Raw genomic sequence first — 27578 nt, 5'->3', positions numbered from 1 at the left:
CTCTTTTATCCTTTAATTGCTTAAAAAATATATAAATTAAAAATATGATGAAGCTAAATTAACTAAATACTGGAAATAGAAAAAATAAGTATCAATAATAATATTTAGCAAAAAAAAAATTCTAAAATTCGATAAACACGGCCACTTTCGTAGAACTAAATAAGAGATTTTAAAAAAAGAATAAACATGAATTGATTAGCCATCGTGTATTTTAAAATTGTTTCAGTGATGGAAAAAAAGATCTGATTAATGTTAAAAGGAATTAACGTCATCAACTCATAAAAACATAATTACCCACAATATAAGGTGATCTTTGAAAATATTTCTTTTATATTGAGCAATCAATTCTTAATTATCGGGTATCCAGTTTTCATAATTAAAATTATAACTATGGAGTGTTATTTAGCTAGCAAAAGAATTGCAATTTTCAATGTACTTACTTTTATAATTAATGGTTGGAGTACATAATAAATCATTATAAAGTATGTTTTCAAGATTTTTGGTGTACGTATAATTTTCCAATGTAGAGAATTTTGTTTATAAGCGAATACCAAATCTTTCGAGGGCAAAAGAAAGCAAGTGTCGGGTCTATGAAAGTTCTCCCTCGTTTCATTCGACCGCGTAAAATACGAGTTAAGATTATGGATAAATAAACCATCAAAAATTTCAAATTGTGAGTAAGTCTGCGCATAATTCGTCTTACAAAGCCAGGTCAACATCAGTACTCACAACTGAATACATGATTGATGATGATGGATCATCCATTTTGCATAACATGGCTGTGCTCTTGCCACCCTCGAATTGGGCGTATTCAGTAGCCCTCTTTAGACTCCTAATCGATTGAGACATATGAACACAGGCCGCCTCCAGTTAAATGACAACGAATCGAAGCTATGTTCAGAGAATTTTCAGCTCAAGATCAGCGTGGCCGACCCGTGCCTTATGCCTTTCGAAGAGGTCTCTTAAGGCTTCGACAAACTCGCCGTGCGCCTCGTTGACCTGCCAAATGGATTTCGAGATCATTGATGACGGTATAAACCACATGGAAGGTATCAATATTTTGTCAGGTCACGACATTAAGACACGCTAGATTTTTGGAATTGTTCAGAAGAATCAGTGCTGAGCTCTAGTTCTTGTTGTGTGAATGTGAAGTCGGGTCAAAGAGAAGCTGCAAAGTATATTCAGAAGACTGGAAACCGAAAATCCGTACCTCTTCCATGGTGGGTTTAGAGGTTTTCTCAAACTCAATTGGTCTACCGACCACCACATGCATAGGATTTTGGAAGGGTAAAGGAGACCTGTGAAGAGGAAACCATGTAAAACACTACCGGATGTGTCGGTGCATTACAGTTCTACTGTAAGAAAATCCCACAATCTCATCTTCTTGATTCAGCAAAGAGAGTCATACATACCCAAAGATTCCCCAGAAGAGAATCAGGGGACACTTAATTGCTCTAGAAAATTGCAGATTCAACTTTCCACCAGGCTTCCACCACTTGTAGACATTTGACTGTAGCAAGATATGAACAAAATAGCTAAGTGAGCTTTAGTCTTCAAATCAAACAAGCGGCATCAGACATCGAATCGTGGGCATGGCCGGGTATGAAAGAGCAGAGAAGAAAGGTGAAGACAGAAGTTACTTGACCGTAGCAGAAAACTGGAACCAGGGGGCAGCCCATCTCCATGGCTATGCGCACAAATCCTTTCCTTGATTGAACAAATGCAATCTACAAAAGGAAAAGATTGCACATGTTAGAATTTCCATTTGGACTTTTATTTACAAATAAAAGGACGATAAACAAATTGTTTGCTGGATTCTGTTGCTTGATATAGTAGATTCAAAATGTTTTCATTTATTTGTTCTTTATACACTTGAGAAGGAAGCTGTTGGTGCAATTGAGGACTCAAGAACCGTTTATAAGTTCACAATGCAGAAAGAAGAAAGTAGAAACGTATTGTTGAAGTAGAGCCGACGGCTTATTGCATTTGTGAATCCTCAGTCCTATTCCATTTATCACTGCATAAGCCCAAGTCAAGAATCGATGACTACCCGATATTCTTGCTAAAATATTATGAACCGTCAAAATTGAACTCTGAATATGTTTAGGGTGCAGCAGTGGGATGCGACTAAAGTATCCTTCAACTACTCCCGAGACAACAGCATACGAGGCAGTAAATCTAATGAATACTATTTATCATGCCACAAAGTCAATCATCCTAGATCTCACTAAAAATTGGGAAAGAAGGTGTAGATCCAGTGAAACATGTAGCCTCGTAGAGTGAGCGGAATTGTGACAAGAAAAGCTTGAGTTCAAAGAGTTAAGACCTCCGACTCATGCTCCATGAGGAGGGTCTCTTGTACACCACCCGGCACGATGATACAGCTGTAGCCAGCACCCAGGAGGGAAATGAAGTTTCTTTTAGCTACCGGCGTGAAACCGAACCACGTCCATATATGTCTGAGAAAGGGAGTGTAGAACACCTACCGAGTTTTCCCAACTATGTCAAAAGATAGAAAATCAAAGGCTCCATAAAAGGCATAAGGACTGCAATGGCAGTGGGGAAAAATCTTACTGCACTACTAGCAAGGATTTTTATTTTTGGGAGAGGCATGAAACCAGTAAGATCAGCAAGCGCAACAACACCAATCGGAATAACTGAATGCGGCTCATATCCAAAAACTGCACGCACATATATTTCAATAATTTATTCATATGTACGAGGAAAAAATCATCTCAAAGGTTCTTAGGCTAATAAGAAGTCCAGAAAAAGAAAAAATTTTGGCACCAGCAGCCTGCTCTTCACAGTTCACAGCCTAATCGGAAGTCCAGAAACATAAAAATGGCATCATCAGCCTGCTCCTCAAATAAAGTTTTATTGATATTTGCAATGCAGATTAAGATAAAGACTGACGAATCTATCATATTCTCTCTTGCATCTCAATCAAGACCCACAAGACGGAACAATTTGATCCACACTATCACAACTCGTAGGAATGCCATGAACACACAAGAATCTGACCCCAAGGTATTTAATGCCATCGTTTCATTGATTCAGACTGGAACTATCACAACTCAAACCACCAATCCTCATCTTTCCTCAGTTAGACGCGTCATGGCCAAGCCCCAATCACGGAAAAGTAACTTCAACTCTACCAGAGTAAGTTCATCTGCCTACTTTGCACGCCCGCACTGGCTAACAACTATCTATTAATTCACATTGACCTTTGATTACCCTTAACCTACATCTTTGGCATTGATACCATATTCATCAAACCTTTTCACCCCAACCTATTTCATTAAATCAACTGCAAGAACAATAAGAGTGCGATGGACTGACCATAGGCGCGATTAGGATCAAAGGCTTCTATATCCTCCACGTGCAGAGTCACTGGGAAGTAACTGCAAGCATGTTTACATATGTACCTGAAACCACCATCGGAGAATCAATCACATTCTACACTACTCATACCAAATTACTCAGAAAACCAATTCATAATCTTTGAAAACAAGACAAAATGGCGACGAAAGAGGGATAAGAAGCTAAATGTACCTTGACAACTTTCTGCCTATTCTGCTTCTACCATCAACTGGAATGAACATAAATACCACAAGCAACCCAAAGACCCTGATCAGTCAAATACCCAACAGCTATTAATGATCCACAAGCAAACTTGTTGACCCCAAAAGGCAAAAATAAAAACAAGTACTGTGGAGAAAAGATTGAAAAAGAGCAAAGAGCATTGAGAGCTCACAGAAGGGCTTTGGAGGGAGAGAGGAAGAGGAGAGAGAAGAGAACCACTACGGCGTCGAAGTGCATAGCACCCAACCAAATCCCTAAAGCCACTATAGTGTGCATAATATTGGACGATGGAAACTCCTCTCTACCATTGAACACTCTCAGCTTCTTCAGGTGATCTTCGATAATCTTGCCCGCCTCACCCATCACTCCCAAAACCAACCAAAACCCAGCAAAAAAAATCTCAAACTTTTTCCGCTTTTCTATTATCTGCAACTGTGCTGCATTGATCTGCTACTGAGGATTGTCAAATTTTAAGCCAAAAAGACAAACATCCCAAGAATGAGTCCTTTCTGCTTTTTTATTAGAAAGGACAAACCATCACTTTCACCACTCACCATCACCGTCATCCTTTTCTTGGAAACACCAATGGTGTTTTGGGATTTCCCATCTCCATCCCCATTAAGTGGGTATGATAAGTTGGTAAACCTGGGGCAGACCCAGTTACTGCCATTTGCTTGCGCGTGACAATTTGAGTCTTGTGCTCATCTGGGAAGCCTCCAAAATCGAAGCTTTGGCCATGTTCATCAATGTCTTTTCCGTGAAGGGGACGCGTCTCTGCGATGATGTGATTGTGGGGCTGATGTGTCGTTCCAGACTGAGCAAGGCTGTATCTAAGAGCTGCCATTAATTGCTTTCAACTAACATGAAAAGAAGAAGATCAGACCAAAAAAAAGCATGAAAAAGCGAACTTTCATTAATTGCCAACTAACAACAATATCATTTTTCCGGGAATTAATCAAAACCCTCCAAGGTACTACTGATCTATTCGTCCTCCGAATTTTTTAATTTTGTTACGACCCTTAATTCTCTCATTTTCTTGCCAGTAACACTTGAGCGCTGATCAGAAACCCAGAAACACACAAATGGCATCATCAGTCTGCTCTTCAGATAAAGTTCTATCGTATTTTTGCACGACAAATTAAAAATTTTATATAAAGACTGATGAATCTATGATATTCTCTATTGCATCTCAATCGAGACCCACAAGACCAGGACAATTTGATCCACAGGTATGCTTGCTGTCACAACTCAAAGAAATGCAATGAACACACAAGAATCTGACCCCATGGTATGTATACCATGCCATCATTTCATTGATTCGTACTGGAACTACCACAACCTAAATCACCAGTCCTCATCAACCCTGGCCCTTATCATTGAGAAGCAACTTCAAATCTAGCAGAGTAAAGTTCATCTGCCTACTTTACATGCCCACAACGACAACAACTATCCATTAATTCAAATTGGCCTTTGATTAAACTTAACCTCCATATTCGGCATTGATACCATATTCATCGAACTTTCCCAATTAACCCCATTTCATTAAATCAGCTGGAAGAACAAGAAGAATGTGATCGACTGACCATAGGCGTGATTAGGATCGAAGGCTTCTATATCCTCCACGTGCAGAGTAACTGGGGAAATAACTGCTAGCATGTTTACATACGCACCTGAAGACCAAACCCACCATCAGAAGATCAATCACATTGTACGCAACTCGTACCAAATTACTCAGAAAAATCAATTCATGAGCTTTGAAAACAAGACCAAAAGGAGAGGAAAAAAGGGATACGAAGCTAAGAGTACCTTGACAATCTTGTGCCTATTCTGCTTCTATCATCAATTGGATTGAACATAACTGCCACAAGCAACCCAAAGACCCTGATCAGTCAAAAACCCAGCAGCTATAAATGATCCACAAGCATACTTACCGGCCCCAAAAGGCCAAAAATAAAACAACTACCGCGAAAAAAAAGGCAAAAGGACGCTATTAGTGTTATAACTTGTATACGGAGATCACTTTGGTGTCATAACTTTTTTTCGGATCACTTTGGTGCCAACTTTTTTGAAAAACGATCACTTTAGTGTCAATGCTGACATGGCTTGCCAGAAATCCTACGTGGCGCTGACATGGCTCGCCGAAGAGGTCCATGGCTCGCCGGAGAGGTCCAGTTAGCATTAAAAATAAAAAACGACACTGTTTAGTCCGCTGACGTGTACTTTTTTTAGAAAAATAAAATTTATATTATATTTAATAAAAAAAATCAAACATTGCAGCAGCGGCGAGGGCTCCCTCGCCGCTACTGCTGCCACCCCACCACCGCCGGGAAGGGCCGGCGGTGGTGGGGGGAGTGGTCGACGAGGGTCGTCGGCCCCTGGCCGGGGCCCGGCGACCCTCGCCGAGAGGAAGCGATCGCCGTTGCGACCCAGGCGATGGCGAGGTCGGCGTCGCCAGATCTGGCGAAGCTCGCCCCGCCGGCCACCCGGAGCTTCGAGGCCCCAGATCGCGAGGCCGACCCTCGCCGCACCGGGTCGCACCCGGCGACGGCGAGGTCTCGCCTCGCTTCGGCAAGACCTGGCGAGGCCGACCTCGCCGCTCGCCTCGACCCCGTCGCGACGGCGAGGTCGGCCTCACCTTGCCTGGCGAGGGGAGACCTCGCAGTCGCAACCCAAGCGACGGCGAGGTCGGCCTCGCCTTTGCTGGGCGAGCTCGCCCAGCTAGGGGCCGGCGGGGCGAGCTTCGCCAAAGGCCGGCGAGGTCGGCCTCGCCGGCCCTCCCCTCTGGCCGGTCGCCGGACCGGCAACCGGGAAAAAGTTAGGAAAAAAAAGATTAAAAAATTCAAAAAATTAAAAAAAAAACCACATAATTTCCACGTGTACAAATAAAATCAATTTTTTTAAATATAAATGCCACATCAGTTTTTTGGCCGAAGTGACTAAAGTGATTTATTTTCCTCCGATTTGGCACCAAAGTGATTCGAAAAAAAGTTATGGCACCAAAGTAATCTCCGTACACAAGTTATGGTAATTCTGGTGTCCTTTTGCCGCGAAAAAAAGATTGAATAAGAGCAAAGAGCACCCAACCATAGTGTACGGCGTCGAAGTGAATAGCACCCAACCACAGCGTACGATATAGTGGACGATGGGAACTCCTCTCTAGAATTGAACACTCTCAGCTTCTTCAGATGATCTTCATTAAAATCGCTCTCCTCACCCATCACTTCCAAAATCAACCAAAAACGCACTCCGAAAAATCCGAACTTTTTCCGCTTTTTCTATTTTCTGCAACTGTGATGAATTGATCTGCTACTGTGAATTTTCAGAATTTTAACCCAAAGAGAGAAACGTCCCAAGAATGAGTTCTTTCTGCTTTTTCACAAGAAAGGACAAATCACCATTTTCACCACCACCATCGCCATCACCATCACCATCACCAATTTCTTGGAAACACACCGATGGTCTTTTGGGATTTGCCACCTCCACACTCTAATTGAAGTCTCTCCCCGTGGTCACCTTACACAGGATGCAGGTGACAGATTCCCGAAAACAAACTAGACTCTGTTTAAATTGGGATAAGTTGATAACTGGGTGAATCAAAGATTCGAGCATTGAAAAAATCATTATAAAGTACGTTCAAACATTTGGCCTAAGTGTAACTTTTTTCAATGGAGAGAAATTTATTTCTAAGTAAATGCCAAATCTTTCGAGGGGAGATGAAAGTAGATGTTGAGTATTGGGTAAAATACGAGTTAAGATTAGGCTTAATTCCCAAAAAAAATTCCCAACTTTAGGTTGATTTTCAATTCTACCCCCAGACATTTTTTTTTCTTAAAGAAATCACAAACTTTCATTACAATCCAAAATCTGCCCCGTGTCCAAAAATTGCCACTGGTTTCTTCAAAATTATCAACATTAGGGCTAGTTAGAGCTTCATTATCAGAATCCGATTCTTCACCAACGCACTCACCTTTCGGCATCAATAATTTTGGAAAAACCCGTGCCGAATTTTTGACATAAGGCAGATTTGGGACCAGAGCAAAGTTGGCGATTTTCTTTTGACAAAAAAGTTAATGGTAAAATTGAGATTGAACCTAAAGTTGGGGTTTTTTTAGGAAATTAGGCAGTTAAGATTATGGATAAATGATGCAAAATATGAAATTATGAGTAATTCTGCGCATAATCTGTATTAGTAAGCCAAGTTAACATCAGTACTCACTTTTTGGTCCACCCTTCAATGAGGTTGATGCATATCTATTCCCTCACGTCTCTCTATCAAGAGCTATTAGCTATAATGCCTTTCCATGACCCACCTAACCATATGAAAGCATTCACACGATTATGTAAGCATCCAAAGAGTGATTTGAATGTTGTGCTGCAAAGTTTTAGGTCATGTGGATTTGACAAGATCAAAGGAAGAAAATTGCACCGTCACCATTTGATTTGTTCGTCTGTCTCTTCTATCTTGCTCACTAGGAATTCATACAAAGAAAAAAGGGGGCATAAATGGTTATTACAAATGCAGATTTAATCCAAACTAAATTACAAATGTCAAACTGTAGCCATGAGTTTGAAGAGCAAAAGGCAAAAGGAACTGCACTGTTCAAAAGTGCCCTTATTGAGTATGCCCAGGAAAAGAAGAATTGGGCATATGAATGGTTTGTTCAACTTTCAGAATTCAGAAGAGTTTGCCGAGAGAGAGAATCAACATCCCAGTCTAGACCACCACACAAAGCCATTTACTTCTCCTCAGCATTGACCGCCTCTTGCCTTTGTGGCTTCCTGCTGTTTTAGTCTTCTCAGCACATGCTTCTTCATCTGCACAGCCCTTTTCCTGAAATCAGTCAACGTTATTACCGAGCTGAGTCTTAGTATAATGTCAGAACTGCCGAGTCAAATTCATGAAGACATTGGACTAATGTTGCTATGGTATCTGCAGCTCACTTGTGTTGAGAGAGGATGTGGGTTCTCTCGTCCGTGTTCCCTCGAATCCGCACTCTCCGTTGCAGTCACGGCCAATTCCGAAGTGTGCTGATTGACATTTCCAGTTGTCGGGACAGCGGAATAGCTTGACTTTGAAATGATTCCGACTTCGATCTCTAGGCTCAACTATGACCAAAGAAAAGCTATGATCAGCTCTTAAAACAATATTAGCTTTTCCAAATCAGATTACTGCTAGGAAAAATAACTCAGGAGCCGGAATTAGGACATGAACTTAAAAGTCATTCATAGAACCTGTAAGACTCGGTCCTCGAGCATCGCCACTCGATCCATCAACGTCCCTCTGTGATGAGCTTCCTCCGGTGCAGATGATATGGTCTTGCAGTGATCTTGTTCTTTTGCTCTGATTTTCTCCGCGACCAAAGGATATCTTGCTGATAAGCTCTGCCTCTCCTCCAGAACCAGTAGCTATTCAATCAAGGCATTGTGCTTAGAAACTTAAAAAATCAGAGAGTAAAAGATTTTGCTATGACCTTCCATCAGTTCTACGAGTTCAATCATTTTCAATAATGATTAGAATGGCAAAAATATGGAGACAATATCTGTTCCTGTTACCAAATGGTCGAGGTGGTCTAGTCTTTGGAGCACGGATAAAGCCGGGGCGGGACTCTTCTCTCCTTCTTCCTCCTCCGTGAATTTTGTTTGCAGACTATTTTCAGATTCTTTGCGAGTTTGTTGTTCGGATGCTCGAGCCTCCATTCCCTTCTAAACATCTGCTTGAAATTATGTATCACGATGAAGTCACCAACTGCACGTCCAAGCACTCACCAGTCACAAACTTTTAGCTCACGGCTGACAAGGAGAGTCGTGGAGGTATGGACAATTTTCTATATACAAAATGCAGACTTTGAGGCAGTTTTAAATGAATTTCTTGTTGCAGGGAAATTAAATGATAACCACCTTACCATGCTTTCTTGAAACCATTTACACAAGTTCCCGATAAGGGTTTTTATTTTCCCTGTCATATCTCATCCAGAAAGTTTTATGCATTAGAATATTACAAGGGACTTCATTCAACCCAACCGTTTATCTCTTCTTTGTAGATAGTGCAGAAGAGTACAAGATGTAAATCACCTTTATTCTTTTACGAACTCGAACTTCTAGACGGTTTGGTTTTGTCTTAGAATCAAACTGGACTCATATTTGGGCTAGCTGTCTCTCATTCTTCATAGTAAAAATTAGCCAGTCAGCCACTCAAGAGATACGGGTCCAGAAAGAACTATTTTTGCCCTTTCCTTTAAGTGTGAAACCATACTGCTAAAACCTGTAAAAGAAGAAAACGGAATTGCAAATGCGTCATTTCGGTGCCATCAGGGTTCATCAGATACATCTTAAACTCTCGCCCCAGACCATTGGACGGCTAGTCAGCCTGGGGATGGATTGCTAAATGCTAAATTTGCTTATATTACTGCAAACCCACTTCAAGTTTCTCAGACAGTACCATCGAGTATGTCTGAAATTGTACGACGATAGCATGAAATTTGCACATAAGTATCATTTACAATTTAACATTCTGTGCCTTGCAAAACTGATTGGCAGAAACATGGCCTTTGGACCTATCTAGTCGCAACCATATTCCATCAAGAATCCTCATTCTACACAGAAATTTATGCAATGCACCTGACTCTACAAAAAGCCATCCCTCCGGTCTTGTTCCTCGGCTTCCTTGTTTGCTACTTGAACTGATTTGAACCACAGAAATGCCTGTATTTGGGCATAAACAATTAGCTGAATATTGCCGCCGCAAGGCAAGAATCCACAACTCGGTACAACTTCAAAACTTACCGAGGTGGGGATGCCAGTGAATGCAAAGAAGCCGAGCAATGGGGCATAAAAGATGCTGTCCGAATTCAAAACTCCAAAAACAGGCCTCTGGTTGATGTACTCGAATATAGACCCTACCTGCAATAGGATTTCGTAAAGATTGTCAGCCAATACTTTCTGTGCGGAACAGGACAAGGAAAGCAAAAGAAGCTTACTGCAGCAATTGCTGTCACTGCAGAGGCTAATAAGTAAACAAAGAAGGGCACTTCAAAGCCCTGTTGAGGCGCATTCTGTGCTCCCTCATTCCGAGCCCATGGAGGAGGCTCATCTGCATCTGGTCGAGCCCAAGATGGAAGAGTCTCTTCAGACTTGCTCGACTCAGTAGAACCTTCCGTGACAGCAAATACTCGGGTTAACTTCTTCTCCCGATAATCATGTTGGATTTGGTTTCTAGTAGAACAAATAAAATCCTGGATATTCTGTCCAGCACCGAGGAATGTCTTGGCATACCATTGATTCTGTAGTCCAGGATGACGAACTAAACATGGATTACACGAGGAAACCACAGTCACAGTCATAGCTCCCACTTCTGATTCTTCTACAGATACTGGTTATCCACCTAACATCAAAGACACCAATATAAAGCAAATTAATTCGAAAGAAATATTGGCCACACGCGCTTTCTTTGTTTGGATCACTATCGAGCTGGTTTCAAGAGCACCCGTACTAAACATATAAGATCAATCATTTCCATTTGCCAAGTTCCACAATAATCCATACTAAACAGATAAGATCAATCTTTTTGCATTTACCATGTTCCAAAAATCAATCCCGATCGAGTGATGTAATCGGTCTGACTACAGACTATGAATGACTATCACTCAATCTAGCAGCTGCACCTACCAAAAAAGACAGGTTATTCGATCACAACAACGTCATTTGTATTATATCAGAGTAATATCCCACTCTTACTCAAATACTATGTGATTCAAGAATGCATCGGAAATATCTTTCGTCTGCCAAACGCAGTCATTGAAAACTCAGGACACGCTATCATCCTATACGCTTTCTACGAAGAAACGAACGTTTTTCATGCTCTCCATCCTATCTTTAGCTCGATGCACTCATCAGAACACAAAAAAAAAAAAAACAAACAGGAAGCTCAATCGTTGAACACAGACATCCGAATGCAGTGCGGGGACAAATCCTAGACTCCCAAGTTTCCATCACCGCTAAGGAAGACCCGTGACTCAATTCCGTCCATTCGTTTCAAGAAACTAATCGGCAGCAAAGCTCAGTGACAGCGAAAACACCATACCCATCAAGAACCAACTTTCGGATATGAAAAAGGAACGGCTTTCGAACCCAAGAAAGCGCCGAAAACGGCCATTGGAGCTCACCTTTTGCACGCATTTACCGAAACTCCGGTCCAGACAAGCGAGAGAGAGAGAGAGGCTTCAGACCGTTCGTTGGTTTGAGCCACTCAGAATTTTTTCTCTGGTGTGGTAGTGGTATCTCAGAATCTCTCTACATCGTGTTTGGTTGCAGAGTTACTTTTTAAGCCAGTTACAGGATTGGGTCAGGCTTTGCACCCTGTTTGGCCCATATGGAGAGAATTAAAGGCCCGGTCCAATCATTTCCATGGACGGGCCCCGATTTGATTACAAAGCCTCTTAAGCAATAAAATTAGGGATAAGTTTACTGGAAATCCTAAAACTTATCGTGAAAGTGCAATTGAGTCCTGAAACTTTCAAAAAGTGCTATCCAGTCTTAGAACTTGTAGTGAAAGTGCAATCGATTTATAAGACTTTCAAATAATGTCATTAAAGGAAGGACTTGATTGAACCAATTTGACAAGTTTTAGGATTTGATCGCGCTTCTTGCAATTTTTAGGACTTAATTGCACTTTTTGAAAGTTTTAGGACTCAATTGGACTTTCGTGACAAGTTGTAGGACTTCCAATGCATTTATACCTAAAATTAAAACTAATCCTATTTGACTCTTCCAACTAATGTCCCAAAAAAAACTTCTATCCTTTTTTTTGTTTTCTTCGCCGAAAAATCAAGAAAAAAAGAACAAACTAAAAGAACCCACTTCGAATTGCCCGTGCCCCGCGCCGTCCCTGAGGCCCGAGCGACTGGAGCATAGGACCTCGATTTTCCGGCCCCGGATGCCCAACTAGCCTTTCTTTCGGGGGCCGGAGTGCGCGGCGCTCTGTAGCGCTCTCGCCGTTTTCACCATCTCGGGACACAATATTCTCCCCTACCTATTATGGAATGAGAATGATTGTCACAGGACAGCATTGCTTGTCATGCTAGTCTAATCAGATTCCAGTGCAAGTAGTTTATTTGGGATACACTGAGTTAGACAAAAGGGAAGGGGGCGAAAAAGAAGAGAGAAAAGGAGGAGGAGGAAAAAAAAGGGAAAGGAAAGAGGATCAATTGGATGCCCTTCAAAGGCTGCTGTTGCTTGTAGATTCAACAAAAGGCAATCATAAAGGAAACGAGCAAAAAAAAAAAAAACAGAATAAGGGGAAAATTGGCCAACAACCACTCTCTCCCTATGAGTCCGTGACAGCAGCACTCATAAGATTCTCCAAAATCTCCAAGCTCCATTTGCTTTTCACCATCATTATTTTCTCCTTATGAATCATGATTAGTGGCAATAATTACCACAGCGGCATTTACAAGAACTTAGCAACTTGTAATATATATATATTGATTCCTCAAACGACAAGGGATGTGGTGATGATTGAGTTGTGTCCCCCCGCTTTTGTTTTCTCACACGCCACAAGCATCACTTTCTTCAGCGGCTCATCAAGATACTCGTGTTTTGCTCCAAAAAATGAAAAAAGACGAAGCAGATAACGTTATAACCCACTTTTCTTATTGAAATGCTTATTAACGGGAAACCTTGGGGCATATGAAACGAGCGAAATAGAGTAATTTCATAAGTTACAAGAGAAAAAAAAATTGGACATGGGAGATAAAAGATAATAATCACGCTCCCGCCGACCGTGGGAGACGGAAGATGGTAGGGTTTATGCATATGCGAGACCAGCGAAAACTCTTATGGAGGTGCTCTTGCCGAAAAAAGATAAACTAATGGAGGTGGTTAGAAAGAATTAGACCTTCCGCACCTAAATGTGACATGAGGCCAATCAACCAAGCCAACCTAGGACAACCACAACAACATAATGGAAGCAATGAGAGAGCATTCAAAGAAAATAGTAAAATCAAGATTTATGTAAGAAACTATTTCTATGCGTAATGAGAGAGGTCACAGATAGTATAACGAGGTCTAGTCATACCAAGAACTACAAAGACGCGAGTTCCCCCTTCTACAAGATAGTACACCACAAACTCCGAATTACAAAATATGTGCTGTCGCTACTCTCTAAGAGCAAACACAACTTACTCGAAACTCAATACTGACCCCGTAGAAGAATAATGAATACAACAAACTCTTGTGTCTTCAATTCGAATGCAATGCAACCTTAACTGTGAAGAAAACCTGACCCCTCTTTCTCTCTTTTCTCTCTTGCGTGGTGCTCTCTTTCTTTTATGTCTACTCTAATTTTGGCAAGACCACATTTTAAGACTAGCCAGAAGCTATCTGGGAAATGGACACACTACAACCACCATGGACTTAATCCTCATTGATACACACACTTAGCCCAGCAGATAATACAACCTACCTAAAAGCACTCCTTCATTAAAAAACAACTTGTTTATTTATTTATATATTCACATATCAATGATATCAGATGTTAAGACTTTCAACTTACTTAGCCTCTAACGGACACATATGAACCACCATGTCTACATGCATAGAGTTGGGCTCCATCTCAAGATATTAGGTGCGACACTCGGAGTTACTTTGATCAGTAGGTCCTGTAATATGAACACAAAACTCATCTCACTCAAATTAAGCGATTAACTGTTCAAATAACCCGTTAGAGCAGATCGTGAATTCGCCCAACACTTCACAGAAAAAAAATAACCAATTTAATGCCATGTATCATGTAAAAGTTGCATTTTTTGAAGCCAAAATATTTCCAAAAGGTGGAAAGAAAGGGCCTTCTTCTTTCCCCGAGTACGTTCCTTCCAGTTGTCACGGACAAATGGCATATCCACATATATTATTGGCAGAGAGGTTCAAGAATTTTGACTGAATGCAAGAGTAAAATTGGCCAATCAGCATCAGCATCTTTCTTACCAATCTGAACAGACAGACAAGTTTCCAAAAAAAAAAAAAAAAAAAGGGCAGACCAGAAAAAAGAAGAATAAGGATAATCATTGGGTATTTGATATGGCCACACACATGCAGATGCAAAGAGACAATTTTTCTGGTCTCCTCTCCTTTTCTGGGATAATTGTCCATTGAAAAAACACACAAAATATCAAGGTAAAGAAGATGCCAAATGGACACCCAATTGACAGCTAGACTTGTTGCCACCAAAATCGATGAAGCTGTAAACCTTTTAGAGAGAGAGGGAAAGAGAGAGAGAGATGCTGAATTTCTTCTTAAGCAAAGAGTTGGGCTCAAGCAAGGGTGGCGTGTTTTGCATATGGACATTGAATTTTGTTCTGCATACACACGACGATCATGGAGGCTCATAAAAAAGCACAAAAATGATTGGAAACCGACAAACTTGGAACCATTGGAACCAAAAGATGACAATTTGCCCTTATTAATTGATTGGAAGTTACGTACAACGAGATATTCTTTCCAATATCTTGCACAAAGGCTCGCGAGTAAGCGAAGGAGAGGAATCACATGTCTATCCCATGAAAATAGGAGCATTCATTGGGTCCATCTCACGTTAATGATCGAATAAAATACGAAATACAGTCGAGGAGCGTGAGTGCCGGAAGAACGACGATAAAGTCAGAAAGTGGATGCGTTCAATACAGATGTGTAAAACCGAGATTGGACAGGCGTCCAAGATCGCGCAGTTATCATCACCGCCTTCAAACTCGGCACCGATCTTCTCGTGACCTCGCCTCTGAAGAGTAACACCGAACGATGGAGTCGAAGTCGAGGTGCCCCGGTCTTATGATTTAACCCCCATCTCCACTAGTCCTAGTTGGTTAGGTTTCAATCTCACAAAAGACACGACCTTCACCGACAAGGTATCTAAACACCCTTTTGATTGCAAATCACATGTAGCTCTTGATAAGGTTGCTTTGATGATGTGTGATGATGACCTTGATAATTACACTTACCAATTAGTCTCCTCGCACTGACACTCATGGTGGTTTGTTCGATTATATAACATTTATTTGGCAACTTTTCTGATAATATAATGATGGGGGCGTGGATACTCAGTTAATACTGATTATGTATATAATAAGAATGAAGTCAGTTGGGTTATCAAGATTAATGATGATTAGGATTTATGAGAGATTACCCCCAATGATCATGCTTGGCCCGTCGAGGGGCAAAAGATTGGTTTCCTTCTTGAAGTGACCCTTTCTTCTCATTCCCCTTCCAAATAGAGAGTCCCAAGCGCAATTCTAGTATAATCATTGATGAACAACATTAACACCTTGCTTGGAGTTTCACATAATGACATTCGCTTGCAGATAGTAGATTCTGTTGAACCGATGAATTTATGCCCGCATATATTCCCGATTCGAACCCTCGGAGATAATTTTATCTTAGCTCTTTGCTCTCACAATTACCACTTCAAAATTTTCGGATTCTTTTTAAAAACATCCTAAGCTCGCACCTCAGTATCCTCAATAATAATCAATTTAAAATGCCCATCTTTTTACTCCGAGAGATCTATAAGATAGTTTAAAGTGCTCGGCTGTGGCAAATCTTGCGTTTGAATCGTAATACATCTCACTCGGAGTAATTTGGGGGTCGCAACGCCGCCTCGCGATCGGAACCCCGACGCGACCGGACATAGTCCGAACGGTCCACCCATATCCGCACGGATCTAATTGAGCCGAAAATTCATACACCCGTCTCGTCCCCATAAAGAAACGATGTATTTTCCGAAGTACACTCACGGATATATAACATTTGTACTAAATGCTCAATAATAGCATTTGTACTAGGATCCCTCGTCCTCCTCTTCTTCTCCCCACGCACGCAAGAAGTGAATCATAAAAGCTGGTCGAAATTATAAGCAAGAGGGAGGAGGGACCGGAGTTGATGCGGGGGACGTTGCGGCGTGCGCGTGCATGTGCGGCCGCTATCAAGACACTGACGTTGTTGCTCCGAGGTCGTGGAGAAAATGGCCGTTGGCAGATGTCGGCGCAAATCCCAACGCCGAACTCGGTGAGTTGGTGACTGAGTTGGGCGGTGGTGGGGGGGAGCGAGTTCGTGACTGTTTGGTTGTGCTGTTGCTGTTGCTGTTGCTGTTGCTGTTGATGTCCGTCAGAACGTGCCGCTTTGCGGCTCTAACTGCTGCAATAATTCTTCCCAGCTCTCTTACGAGTGTGCTCTTTTCTTAACGGTCGGGGATTCAAGCGGGGCCCCGCTCGGGTCAAAGTTGGGTTGACCGGAGGAAGCGATGGACGATAATTATTATTGGGAAAATACTCTCTTTTTTTTTGGGTTTTGTTTTGGTGGGTATGACCGTATGAGACTTGACTACTATTGGCAAGATGATGCTTGAATGTACGTGGATGTTGTTGCATCTGTTTCTTTCATTCGTTTGTGGTTAAACTCTGTTTGAGAAAGCCCATCGTCCTTAAAAAAAAAGTCTCAAACCGGTATGCTCGTGTACTTACTCAAACCGGTATATCCCTAATCCCCGACTCAAATATGAACTCCACTAACAGTTCCTTCCGGATATCCCGTAAAAACGGGTACGTGTCTGCACATGCGAATTATCCACGTCGGATCTGTCATCCTCTACGTTAGAAGTCGTCTGCACGTACGCATTTTAACTGGGAAATCGGGCGGACTACTGGTGGAGAGTAGATATGGGTAATGAAAAACGATTTTGGGAGTTTTCTGTGCAGGCGAAAGTTGATTCTGAAGATTTTCAACGGTATTAGCCCTATTGTCCATAAGAAAAAGTAGACTCCACGTGCGGTGCACTAATAGCATAGACAAAAAAACTTTTTAGATCTTTGTTATACGTTATCGAATCTGTTAAATTACTAAGCAGTGTCGTCCCACATTAAACTTGTGGTGATCATTGCTTCACTGAACAATGTGACAACACAGTCCTCCCTCTTTCTTTTCTTTTTTTTCTTCTCTAACATGGACATAAAGAGAAAGTATTTGGCTTTTCTTACACGTACACATGAATCAACTGTTTCTTAGCGCACATAGCAATTCTAAAGATTAAGCATGTAACTTTTTTTTTGTCAAATTGTTGCTGCAAGCAAGGTGCATGTGATAATAATGCAATGGGTTACCGCAAAAAAGGCCAAGAAAGAGAGAAAAAAAGCAACCTGTCAATTGTCCAACACCCACCACCATCGGCAGCAACCGCACTATCCTCTGAAACCTCTGCAATTTAATCCCTGTTCACGTTAATGTTGGGGCTTGCGCCTTCCTTTTTTATCTGTGATAATGACACAAACAGTTCTCGAACTTTAATTTAACGTGCAATTTGATCCCTCAACTTTTAATTTATTCAATGTAGTCCATGAACTTTAACCTAATGTTAAATGAGGTCCCTAAACTTTCAATTTGTTCAATGCGATCCCTGAACTTTTGATATATGTTCAATTTAGTTCTTGAACTATATGAAAATGTATAATATAGTTCCTGAATTTGAATTAATGAAAGGACTACATTGAATATTTTTATAAAGTTCAGGGATTATATTGAATATATACTAAAAGTTCATGGATCGCATTGAACAAATTGAAAGTTCAGCGATCACATTTAACATTGAATTAAAGTTAAAAGACTATATTGATCAAATTAAAAGTTCAGGGATTAAATTATAAATTCAGAGACCGTTTGTTTTCCCTTTTGGTTTCTTTCTTTCTTTTGCTGCATTTACTCATCATTGTCTCCTTTTTTCAAGAAAAGCTCGCATTTTTATACACTTGTAAGCTACCCCCACCCATCCCACAGTATTCCGTGGTAAAACATTCTTCCTCTGTCTTCCCATCCTCGTTCTCTATCTTCCACATCATTCAAATTCTCTCTCTCTCCCTCTCCCTCTCTCTCTCTCTCATTTATAAAGCTTGATCGGTTGATGCCCTCTGATTCTTAACCACCGAAGGGCATAGGCTGTTCAGCACAGAGACACTGGACCAGGCACAGAAAGTTGAGCATGGCTTCCCTGAGATTGAACAGTGGGAAAAGTTGTCTCCTTTTTCTGTTTCTCTCTGCTTTTGCGGCAGAAATCAGCACTTGCCTTGGTTCCAAGGTGAAATAATGAAACACCCCACTTCGATAGAATCGACACCCATGTGGATTTAATCGGTTTTCTAGCTTCCTCTGGAGGTATTCATTTGGGGTCTCTGTGATTCTTCTTTGTTTTCAGGTGCATGTGGTTTACATGGGAAGCGTAAGAAATGAAGACCCAGATGACTCTTTGTGGCAAGACCACCAGATGCTTGCTTCCGTGCACAGTGGAAGGTCAGTTTGGTGTCATGAACCAGGATACAGTCGAACAATGAGTTCCTCTGTTCTTTACTTTCTTCTGTGTATTGTGTTCTATCGCTGTTGGAAATCATGTTAGCTTCTTTCTTTTAAGTATATTCAAGCATGTGTCGATATTGTTTAACAGCATGGAGGCAGCACAGGCATCGCATTTGTATAGCTATAGGCATGGTTTCAGAGGCTTCGCGGCGAAGATAACTGATCAGCAAGCTTCTGAAATTGCTAGTATGTGATAAAGCTAATGGTTGAACACTTCTTCTCTGTTGCAATGATATCGAATTCCTGCAGCTTTTGTTCTGTTCAATTTTCGCTGGGACTAAGAAGATGATTTTGCGGTTGGGTGATTGACAGAGATGCCAGGAGTGGTCTCTGTGTTCCCAAATACCAAAAGGAAGCTACACACTACACATTCTTGGGATTTCATGGGTCTTGTGGGTGAAGAAACCATGGAAATTCCTGGGTACTCCACAAAGAACCAAGTGAATGTCATTATCGGTTTTATCGATACAGGTGAACTTGCTTAAACATAGTCCTCTGTATACATCGGATTCTTGGACCGTTGCTTGTTTCAGAACTTTCTGGCCTGAAAAGCAGCTATCTATTCTAAAAGGAGAACCTTACTCTAGTTGTTACTCCAGTCCTGGCAGATACATCAGTTTAAGCTAGTCTTGCCGATTAGGTTGGTTGTGTCATTGTTGGGGAACACAACTTATAATTTCGGTATTAATTTGCTCTTTTGGGCTGAAGAGATGTCTATGTATTGTTAAGTAAATTGCTACAGTAAGAAGAAATACTTATTTTTACATGATATTGAGCAAATTATCACTTAGCTATCTTCCTTGCATCCAAATCTTGGATTTGATCGTAAAAAGAATGTAGGCATGATCCGTGATGTCACTTTTCAAAGCAGGAATATGGCCCGAATCATCGAGCTTCAGCGACGAGGGAATGCCTCCAGTCCCGACCAAATGGAAGGGGCAATGCCAGTCTGGAGAAGCATTCAACATTTCATCCTGCAACAGGTAATTTTCTGCTTTGGCCTCGGTATTATAAATCAAGCTCAGCAAATTGATTGATGTTGAGGACTCTTGGCATTGGTTAACAGAAACATTGTAATGCAGGAAACTGATCGGAGCAAGATTCTACTTGAGTGGCTATGAAGCTGAAGAGGACATGACCAGCAAAGTTACATTCAAGTCTCCCAGAGATAGCTCCGGGCACGGGACTCACACAGCCTCTACCGCAGTAGGCCGCTATGTTCAGAACATGAACTACAGTGGCTTGGCGGCAGGAGGAGCCAGAGGCGGTGCACCAATGGCTAGGGTTGCTGTGTACAAGACGTGCTGGGATTCTGGTTGCTACGATGTGGACTTACTGGCCGCCTTTGATGACGCTATTAAGGACGGTGTGAACATTTTGTCTCTGTCACTTGGTCCCGACGCTCCTCAGGGCGATTATTTCAGTGATGCCATCTCTCTCGGGTCATTCCATGCAACCAGTCATGGAATTTTGGTGGTTGCCTCTGCTGGCAATGAAGGGAATGCTGGTTCAGCAACAAATCTCGCACCATGGATGATCACCGTTGCAGCAAGCTCAACGGATAGAGATATCTTATCTGATATCATGCTGCAAAATGGTGCAAATTTTACGGTAATGCTTGCTTTTCCAATGATTTCTGGATTCGTTAGATCTATGGGGCCAAAAGGAAATCATTTGTTTTTTGTGGGGTAATATAGGGTGCGAGTCTGTCAGTCCTTGAGATGAACACCTCCGCGAGAATCATACCTGCCTCCGAAGCCTATGCAGGATACTTTACTCCTTATCAATCCAGGTGAAGCAGAAGGTACTTGAAAATGTTGCAATATAGATGCTAACGATAAGCAAACATAAGAGTCAATTCTCGCCTTTATTGCTTTCAGCTTCTGTTTAGAGAGTTCCTTGAGTCGTGCTAAGGCCAAAGGGAAGATTCTGGTGTGTCAGCATTCAGGAAGCTATACCGAGTCGAAGCTGGAAAAGAGTGTGGTAGTAAAAGAAGCGGGCGGGGTTGGGATGATACTGATCGATGATAACGATAAAGATGTTGCTATACCATTTGTGATTCCTTCGGCCATCGTTGGAAAGGGAACCGGGAGGAAGATCCTCTCATATATAAATCATACACGGTTCGTTTTATGCCTTTGTTGATGGTGAATTAAAAATTGCCAAAGAGTGCAAACTTGTGTATTTCTCTGACAGAAATGACTTATTTGCAATGAACAGAAAACCAACGTCCAGGATCTTCTCTGCAAAAACGGTATGGGGGGCTCAACCCGCTCCCCGGATTGCTGCATTCTCTTCGAAGGGTCCTAACTACATAACTCCTGAAATCCTAAAGGTAAGTTGTTTCTTCTTTCCTTATACAACTTCGGGCATATGGAAGCATTGTCCTCTTGATCATCAAACAACATCAGGCATTCACATTCTTATCGAGTGCTTTGGCTTTTAGCCCGACATCGCGGCTCCTGGACTGAATATCCTTGCAGCCTGGTCGCCTGCGGTTGCAAAAATGCAGTTCAACATTCTCTCGGGTACCTCTATGTCTTGTCCTCACGTGACCGGCATCGCAACCTTGATAAAGGCAGTTCATCCAACCTGGTCGCCTTCAGCTATTAAATCCGCAATCATGACAACAGGTAAAATTCTCGACATTTCAAACTTCGCATAACCATTTCATTCTTTTAAAGCTACATTTGTTTAAATCCCATATATTTGAACTGCCAAGGTTATGAACATGCCAAAAAGTGGTGCATAATCAGAGAAAGAGGAAAATGAATTGTCTTATCCTCTTTGTCGTTAACCCTTGGCATTGTTGTAAAAAGTGCAGCCACTATGTTAGATAAGAAGCGAAGGCCCATCACGGTGGACCCTGACGGCCGGAGGGGCAGTCCGTTTGATTTCGGGTCTGGTTTTGTGAACCCTACCCGTGTCCTCAATCCTGGGCTCGTTTACGACGCACAGCCTGAAGATTACAAAGCCTTCCTGTGCTCAATCGGTTATGACGAGAAAAAGCTGCGCCTGCTTACAAGAGACAACAGCACATGTGATCCCAGACCTGCATCAGCAACCGGACTGAACTATCCGTCCATTGTGGTGCCGCACCTCAAAGACGAGATCTCGGTAACTCGGACTGTGACGAATGTCGGGAAACCGATAAGTGCTTATGAAGCCATGGTTTCGCATCCTAGAGGAATTAACGTCACAGTCATGCCAAGGCGGTTGGTTTTCGAGAGATATGGACAGAAGATCAGCTTCACCGTGAAGTTCAAGGTAGCTGCGCCGACGCAGGGATACACGTTTGGCTTCTTGGCCTGGAGGAGTAAGACGTTGTTGGTGACAAGCCCTTTAGTCGTCCGCCGCGCATCCTCGTCGTCCGATATGGGGTTGATATGATGAAGGAAATTGCCGAATGTGAAAATTAGTCCTTTAGGATCTCCAAGAAATTGTCAAAGCTTTAGAGCATACAGAAACATATACAGTTGTAGAATCAAATGAAGATTAATATCAAAGGCCAGAAAATCAGGAGTGCAAAAGTTGAGGTCAGTCTGGAATGGCATCACACGAGTCGAGAGGATGAAATGTCCTTGCTTCATTTTTTTTGGCAGAGTTGTCGCTGTCTTTGAATTCTTCACTCTTGCTCTTGCAAATTTATTTAATTTTATATAGCATGGGAAGCGACAAGTTTAAGTGAAAGACTTTTTACTAAGGTTAGAGAGTTGAAGTTTCTGGCTAGTCCCCGAATTATAAAATATTCCACCGATGTCACGAAAATCGAATATAATAGTAACAAGCATTCCTCCTGGCTACAAACCTCCTCTCTAAATAATAAACGAAACATGTAGTTAGACAGATTTCAAACAATCATAGATAAGAGCTAGCATGAGCTCATTGAGAGGGACTTCTCCATCTTATATGTCATTCTGTGTTAGCAACACATAAAAATTTAGGAGTAGCCGATATCTTCTGTCGATAATTAATTTGATAAAATCACCAAGAATTCCGTCTATTTACATTATGAAAAGAATAGATCATTAAGAACGATTTACTGGTCAAACCTTTTTTTTTTCTTTTGAAATCATGAAGTTTCAAAGTAACCCATCAATAAAAAGTTGGTCGACCGAGCACTTGATCTATAGCTAACACAACTTTTTTGTTCGAATGACAGCTTCTCCACTCAGAATATCCATAGAGCAACGAGCGTCTTTACTTTTCATCCAATTTTTTAATATTATTTTTTCGAATTTTTTTTTTTCTTTTCTTTTCTTTTCTTTTCTTTTTCCTTTCCTTTTTTTTTTTTTCACCTTCAACCTCTGGCCGGTCGCCGGTCCGGCGACCGGCCAGAGGCGGGGGCCGGCGAGGTCGGCCCCGCCGATCGCTGGCGAGGCTCGGCCCCGCCGGCCGCTGGCGAGGTCGGCCTCGCCGTTGCTGGGCGAGGCTCGGCCCCGCCGGCGGCCGGCGAGGTCGGCCTCGCCGTTGCTGGGCGAGGCCGAGCCCCGCCAGCGGCCGGCGAGGTCGGCCTCGCCGTTGCTGGGCGAGGCCGAGCCCCGCCAGCGGCCGGCGAGGTCGGCCTCGCCGTTGCTGGGCGAGGCCGAGCCCCGCCAGCGGCCGGCGAGGTCGGCCTCGCCGTTGCTGGGCGAGGCCGAGCCCCGCCAGCGGCCGGCGAGGTAGCCCCGCCGGCAGCTGGCGAGGTCGGCCTCGCCGTTGCTGGGCGAGGCCGAGCCTCGCTGGTGGCCGGCGAGGTCGGCCCCGGCTGCCGCAACGGCGAGGCCGACCTCGCCAGCTGCCGGCGGGGCCTGGCCTCGCCAGATCTGGCGAGGCTAGGCCCCGCCGGCAGCTGGCGAGGTCGGCCTCGTCGTTGCGAGGTTCAGCCTCGGCCGAGCCTCGCCAGATCTGGCGAGGCTTGGCCTCGCCGGCCGCTGGCGAGGTCGGCCGAGGCTGAACCTCGCCGTTGCTGGGCGAGGCTCGGCCCCGCCGGCCGCTGGCGAGGCTCGGCCTCGCCGTTGCGGCAGGCGGGGCCGACCTCGCCGGCCGCTGGCGAGGCTCGGCCTCGCCCAGCAACGGCGAGGCCGACCTCGCCAGCTGCCGGCGGGGCCGAGCCTCGCCAGCGGCCGGCGGGGCCGACCTCGCCGGACCGGCGACCGGCCAGAGGTTGAAGGTGATAAAAAAAAAAAGAAAAGGAAAGGAAAAAGAAAAGAAAAGAAAAAAATTCGAAAAAATAATATTAAAAAATTAGACGAATAGTAAACGGGGTAGATTTGGGACAAAAGTAAAAGTTTGGGGTTTTTTATGAGACAAAAAAAAGTTTGGGATATAATTGAGACAAAGACTAAAGTTTGGGGTTTTTTAGGGAATTTGGCCTTGATCTATATAACACAACTTTTTTGTTCGAATGACAGCTTCTCCACTCAGAATATCCATAGAGCAACGAGCGTCTACTTTGATGCACATAGACAGGTACACATACTTGCGTATGGGGCTAATATGTTGAAGCAAATTGCTGGATGTGTAAATTAGTTTTTAGGATGTCTAAGAAATTGTCCAAGCTTTAGAGCATACAGAAGTATGTAGAGATTTAGAATCAAAGTGAAGATCAATATCAAAAGCCATAGAATAAGGAGTGGAAAGTGGTTTGGATGATGGCATTACACGAGCCAAGAGGATGAAGTTTCCTAGCTTCAATTTATTGGCAAAGTTCTGGCTATTTTTGCATTCTTCGTCCCTTGTCTTGCAAATTTAATTAATTTTATGTAGCGTGGGAAGCAACGGAGTTCAGGTGGATGACTTTTTACCAAGGCGGGAGAGTTGAAGTTTCTGGCTACTCCCCAAATTATAAAATACTCCACTAACCTCGTGAAAATTGAATGTAAGAGTTTAGTGACAAGCGTTCATCTCAACTGCAAAACCTCCTCCCTAAACATTATATTTAGCATATAAATAGTCAGATTTCAAAAAATTATAAATAAGAGCAAGCACGAGCACACTAAGAGGACTCTTCTATCTTATATGTCACCTCGTAATAGCAAAACCTAAAAATTTTAGGAGTAGCCAATATCTTCTATTAATAATGAATATGATAAAATTACCGAGAATCCCATATGTTTACATTGTGAAAATTAAAGGACGATTCACTGGTCAAACCTTTTTTTTCTTTTAAAATCATGAAGATTGAAAATATCCCATCAATAAAAAAGTTGGTTGATTAAGCACTTGATCTATATGACACAGATTTCTTATCCGAATTACAGCTTCTCCACTCAAAATATCCACGGAGCAACGACCGTCTACTCTGATGCACATAGAGAGGTTGACATGTACTCGTGTAGGAGGTTAATTTGATGAAGCAAATTGCTGGATGTGTAAATTAGTTTTTGAGAATCTCTGAGAAATTGCCCAAAACTTTAGAGCATATAGTAACATTTACAGATGTAGAATCAAAATGAAGATCAATATCAAACGATATCAAAGGCCAAAGAATCAGGAGTGAGAAGTGGTTCAGATCAGTCTGTAATGGCATCGCATGAGTCAAGGGGATGAAATTTCCTTCCTTCAATTTTTTTGCAAAGTTCTAGTTATTTTTTTATTCTTCATTCCTACTCTGGCAAATTTACTTAATTTTATATAGCATTGGAAGCGACAAGTTTAAGCGTATGACTTTTCACCAAGGCGAGAGAGTTGAAGTTTCTGGCTAGTCTTCAAATTATAAAATACTCTACTGACCTCATGAAATCAAATGTAAGAGTTTAGTAACAAGTGTTTCGTTTAGATACAAACCTACTCTCTAAACAATAAACTAAGCACATAGATGGTCAAAATTCAAACAATTATTGATAAGAGCTAGCATGAGCTCACTGAAAGGACTTCTCTATTCCTATATAAGCAAAACCTAAAAATTTTTGGCGTAGCCAATATCTTCTGTCAATAATGAATTTGATAAAATCACATAGAATTCCATCCGTTTGCCTATTTTCTTTGTGAAAATAATAGATCTTTAATGATGATTACTGGTAAAACATTTTTTTGTCTTTTCAAAATCATGAAGATTGAAGGTACCTCATCAATAAAAAGTTGGTTGACCGAGCGCTTGATCTATATTTCTTATTCGAATTACATCTTCTCCACTTGGAATATCTATGGAGCAACGACTGTCTACTGTAATGCACATAGACAGGGAGGTTTACATGTATTAGCGTATGGGGTTAATACGATGAAACAAATTGCCGAATGTGAAAATTAGTTTTCGAGGATGTCTAAGAAATTGTCATATAGAAACATATACAGATGTAGAATCAGAGTGAAGATTTATATCAAAAGCCAGAGCAGTAGAACGTGGTTCGGATCAGTTTGTAAAGGCATCACATGAGTCAAGAGAATGAAATTTCCTTACTTCAATTTTTTGGTAAATTTATGGAAATATTTGAATTCTTCATACTCACTCTTGCAAATTCAGTTATTTTATATAGAATGGGAACCAACCAAGTTTAAGAGGCAGGGCTAAAGAGTTGAAGTTTCTAGCTAGTTCCCAACATATAAAATAGGGTTATTATCATAAAAAATTCCAAACTGACACACTTATGATAAATTTACCCCAAAATAATTTTTTGATTATCAAAAACCACAAATTTGTAAACCTGTGATAAATTTACCCTCCGTTAGTTTCCGTTAAATTTTACTGTCAAATTGTTTAGTTAAATGATACAGGACAGTTGACGAATGAAGCTGTTTGGGGTTTTTACACTTCGTTTGTCCTAGGTATACTAGTTTGTGATTTTTTTTATATTAACTCAATTTAATGGAGGGTAAATTTGCCATAGTGTACCAATTTGAGATTTTTATGGTAAAAAAATTAATTTTTGGTAAATTTATCACATGTGTACTAGTTTGGAGTTTTTCGTGGTATCAACCCTACAAAATACTCCACCAACCTCATGAAAATCAAATATAAGGGTTTAGTGACGGGCATTCCTTTCTACTAGAATCCACCTCCCTAAGATTAAACTAATCATATAAAAAGTCAGATTTCAAACAACTATGGATAAGAGCTATAGCATGAACTCACTAAGAGAACTTCATTATCTTATATGTCACCTTGTACTAGCAAATCCTAAAAATTTTAGGAGTAGTCGATAACTTCTATCAATAACGAATTTGATAAAATCACCAAGAATCCTATCTGCTTGCCGATTTAAATCGTGAAAAATACCTCACAAATAAAAAGTCGGTCCGCCAAGCACTCAGATCCGCAAGACACGGACCCGATGTTCGAATCGCGTCTTCTCCACTCAGAATATCCATGGAGCAGCCAAACGACAGTCTGACAGTCTGCTCCAATGCAGACAGACATGGAGGTTTACATGCATCGACAGAGAAGATTGATCGACCCGAATGTTCAAATTTACAGTCGTCGCTCCGAAAACCCTGTTTTTTCCGCCCTCAAAAAGAGAGAGAGAGAGAGAGAGATCCAAAAAAAGAAAAGGGAAAAATAAAAAAACAAGGAGGTGCATGGGTGCTAAAACGGAGGTGGAGTGACACGATGAAGTTGGGGGGTGGTGGGGAAGAGGCTCGTCCGTGTAAAATTCGGGTGCCTGCAAGCAAGTAGCACCGTGAGCGACTTC

The 27578-nt window shown here is 41.9% G+C and overlaps 4 protein-coding genes across 8 annotated transcripts; 1 reads left to right on the top strand and 3 right to left on the bottom strand.

Moving 5' to 3' along the window:
* Positions 1-646: 646 nt before the first annotated feature.
* LOC115683662 (diacylglycerol O-acyltransferase 2D-like) lies at positions 647-7134 on the bottom strand. 2 transcript variants are annotated; one of them, XM_056320262.1, is made up of 13 exons: positions 6990-7134; positions 6667-6864; positions 5389-5463; positions 5162-5252; positions 3755-4432; positions 3553-3627; positions 3340-3425; positions 2575-2681; positions 2327-2482; positions 1641-1727; positions 1413-1510; positions 1211-1298; positions 647-999 (listed from the first exon to the last, which is right to left on the bottom strand). In XM_056320262.1, exons 5-13 carry the CDS (start codon positions 3943-3945, stop codon positions 898-900), a joined length of 990 nt encoding a protein of 329 aa, XP_056176237.1. In that variant the 5' UTR covers positions 3946-4432; positions 5162-5252; positions 5389-5463; positions 6667-6864; positions 6990-7134; the 3' UTR covers positions 647-897. The 2 variants fall into 2 exon arrangements, with proteins under 2 accessions (XP_056176237.1, XP_030464083.2); XM_030608223.2 differs by lacking the exon at positions 6990-7134 and having other exon boundaries at positions 6667-6900.
* An 860-nt stretch (positions 7135-7994) lies between these two features.
* LOC115683734 (uncharacterized) lies at positions 7995-10285 on the bottom strand. 2 transcript variants are annotated; one of them, XM_056320242.1, is made up of 5 exons: positions 10201-10285; positions 9136-9328; positions 8815-8988; positions 8524-8688; positions 7995-8413 (listed from the first exon to the last, which is right to left on the bottom strand). In XM_056320242.1, exons 2-5 carry the CDS (start codon positions 9277-9279, stop codon positions 8297-8299), a joined length of 600 nt encoding a protein of 199 aa, XP_056176217.1. In that variant the 5' UTR covers positions 9280-9328; positions 10201-10285; the 3' UTR covers positions 7995-8296. The 2 variants fall into 2 exon arrangements, with proteins under 2 accessions (XP_056176217.1, XP_056176216.1); XM_056320241.1 differs by lacking the exon at positions 10201-10285 and adding an exon at positions 9655-9844.
* On the bottom strand, positions 10031-11866 carry LOC115683735 (uncharacterized). Of its 2 annotated transcripts, none has more exons than XM_030608334.2 (4): positions 11745-11866; positions 10560-10963; positions 10366-10482; positions 10031-10284 (listed from the first exon to the last, which is right to left on the bottom strand). In XM_030608334.2, the coding sequence occupies exons 2-4, from the start codon at positions 10920-10922 to the stop codon at positions 10207-10209; spliced, it is 558 nt and encodes a 185-aa protein (XP_030464194.2). In that variant the 5' UTR covers positions 10923-10963; positions 11745-11866; the 3' UTR covers positions 10031-10206. The 2 variants fall into 2 exon arrangements, with proteins under 2 accessions (XP_030464194.2, XP_030464196.2); XM_030608336.2 differs by having other exon boundaries at positions 11663-11756.
* A 6557-nt stretch (positions 11867-18423) lies between these two features.
* Positions 18424-22509, top strand: LOC115683617 (subtilisin-like serine-protease S). 2 transcript variants are annotated; one of them, XM_030608171.2, is made up of 11 exons: positions 18424-18694; positions 18812-18906; positions 19058-19155; positions 19282-19440; positions 19841-19952; positions 20052-20580; positions 20667-20761; positions 20850-21092; positions 21190-21304; positions 21416-21602; positions 21794-22509. In XM_030608171.2, the coding sequence occupies exons 1-11, from the start codon at positions 18599-18601 to the stop codon at positions 22357-22359; spliced, it is 2295 nt and encodes a 764-aa protein (XP_030464031.1). In that variant the 5' UTR covers positions 18424-18598; the 3' UTR covers positions 22360-22509. The 2 variants fall into 2 exon arrangements, with proteins under 2 accessions (XP_030464031.1, XP_056176457.1); XM_056320482.1 differs by lacking the exons at positions 18424-18694; positions 18812-18906 and having other exon boundaries at positions 19070-19174.
* The last annotated feature ends 5069 nt before the right edge of the window (positions 22510-27578 follow it).

Source organism: Syzygium oleosum, unplaced genomic scaffold, assembly GCF_021117445.2.
Source record: "Syzygium oleosum isolate NSW1041296 unplaced genomic scaffold, Sole_v2.1 Sole_v2.20, whole genome shotgun sequence".
Lineage (NCBI taxonomy): Eukaryota > Viridiplantae > Streptophyta > Magnoliopsida > Myrtales > Myrtaceae > Syzygium > Syzygium oleosum.
Note: the sequence above shows the minus strand (reverse complement) of the source record. Positions and strands in the feature narration are given on the sequence as shown.

Coding starts and splice junctions, on each gene's coding strand:
- LOC115683662 (XM_056320262.1), bottom strand. CDS start 3,945: ATGGGTGAGGCGGGCAAGATTATCGAAGATCACCTGAAGAAGCTGAGA. Junction 3,426..3,552: donor ATAGGCAGAAAGTTGTCAAG/GTACATTTAGCT, acceptor TGGTGGTTTCAG/GTACATATGTAAACATGCTT. Junction 1,511..1,640: donor CAGTTTTCTGCTACGGTCAA/GTAACTTCTGTC, acceptor ATCTTGCTACAG/TCAAATGTCTACAAGTGGTG.
- LOC115683734 (XM_056320242.1), bottom strand. CDS start 9,279: ATGGAGGCTCGAGCATCCGAACAACAAACTCGCAAAGAATCTGAAAAT. Junction 8,989..9,135: donor TAGACCACCTCGACCATTTG/GTAACAGGAACA, acceptor TTGATTGAATAG/CTACTGGTTCTGGAGGAGAG. Junction 8,414..8,523: donor CACATCCTCTCTCAACACAA/GTGAGCTGCAGA, acceptor GACTGATTTCAG/GAAAAGGGCTGTGCAGATGA.
- LOC115683735 (XM_030608334.2), bottom strand. CDS start 10,922: ATGACTGTGACTGTGGTTTCCTCGTGTAATCCATGTTTAGTTCGTCAT. Junction 10,483..10,559: donor CAGTGACAGCAATTGCTGCA/GTAAGCTTCTTT, acceptor ATCCTATTGCAG/GTAGGGTCTATATTCGAGTA. Junction 10,285..10,365: donor TCACTGGCATCCCCACCTCG/GTAAGTTTTGAA, acceptor GCCCAAATACAG/GCATTTCTGTGGTTCAAATC.
- LOC115683617 (XM_030608171.2), top strand. CDS start 18,599: ATGGCTTCCCTGAGATTGAACAGTGGGAAAAGTTGTCTCCTTTTTCTG. Junction 20,581..20,666: donor AAAATGGTGCAAATTTTACG/GTAATGCTTGCT, acceptor GGGGTAATATAG/GGTGCGAGTCTGTCAGTCCT. Junction 21,093..21,189: donor TCATATATAAATCATACACG/GTTCGTTTTATG, acceptor TGCAATGAACAG/AAAACCAACGTCCAGGATCT.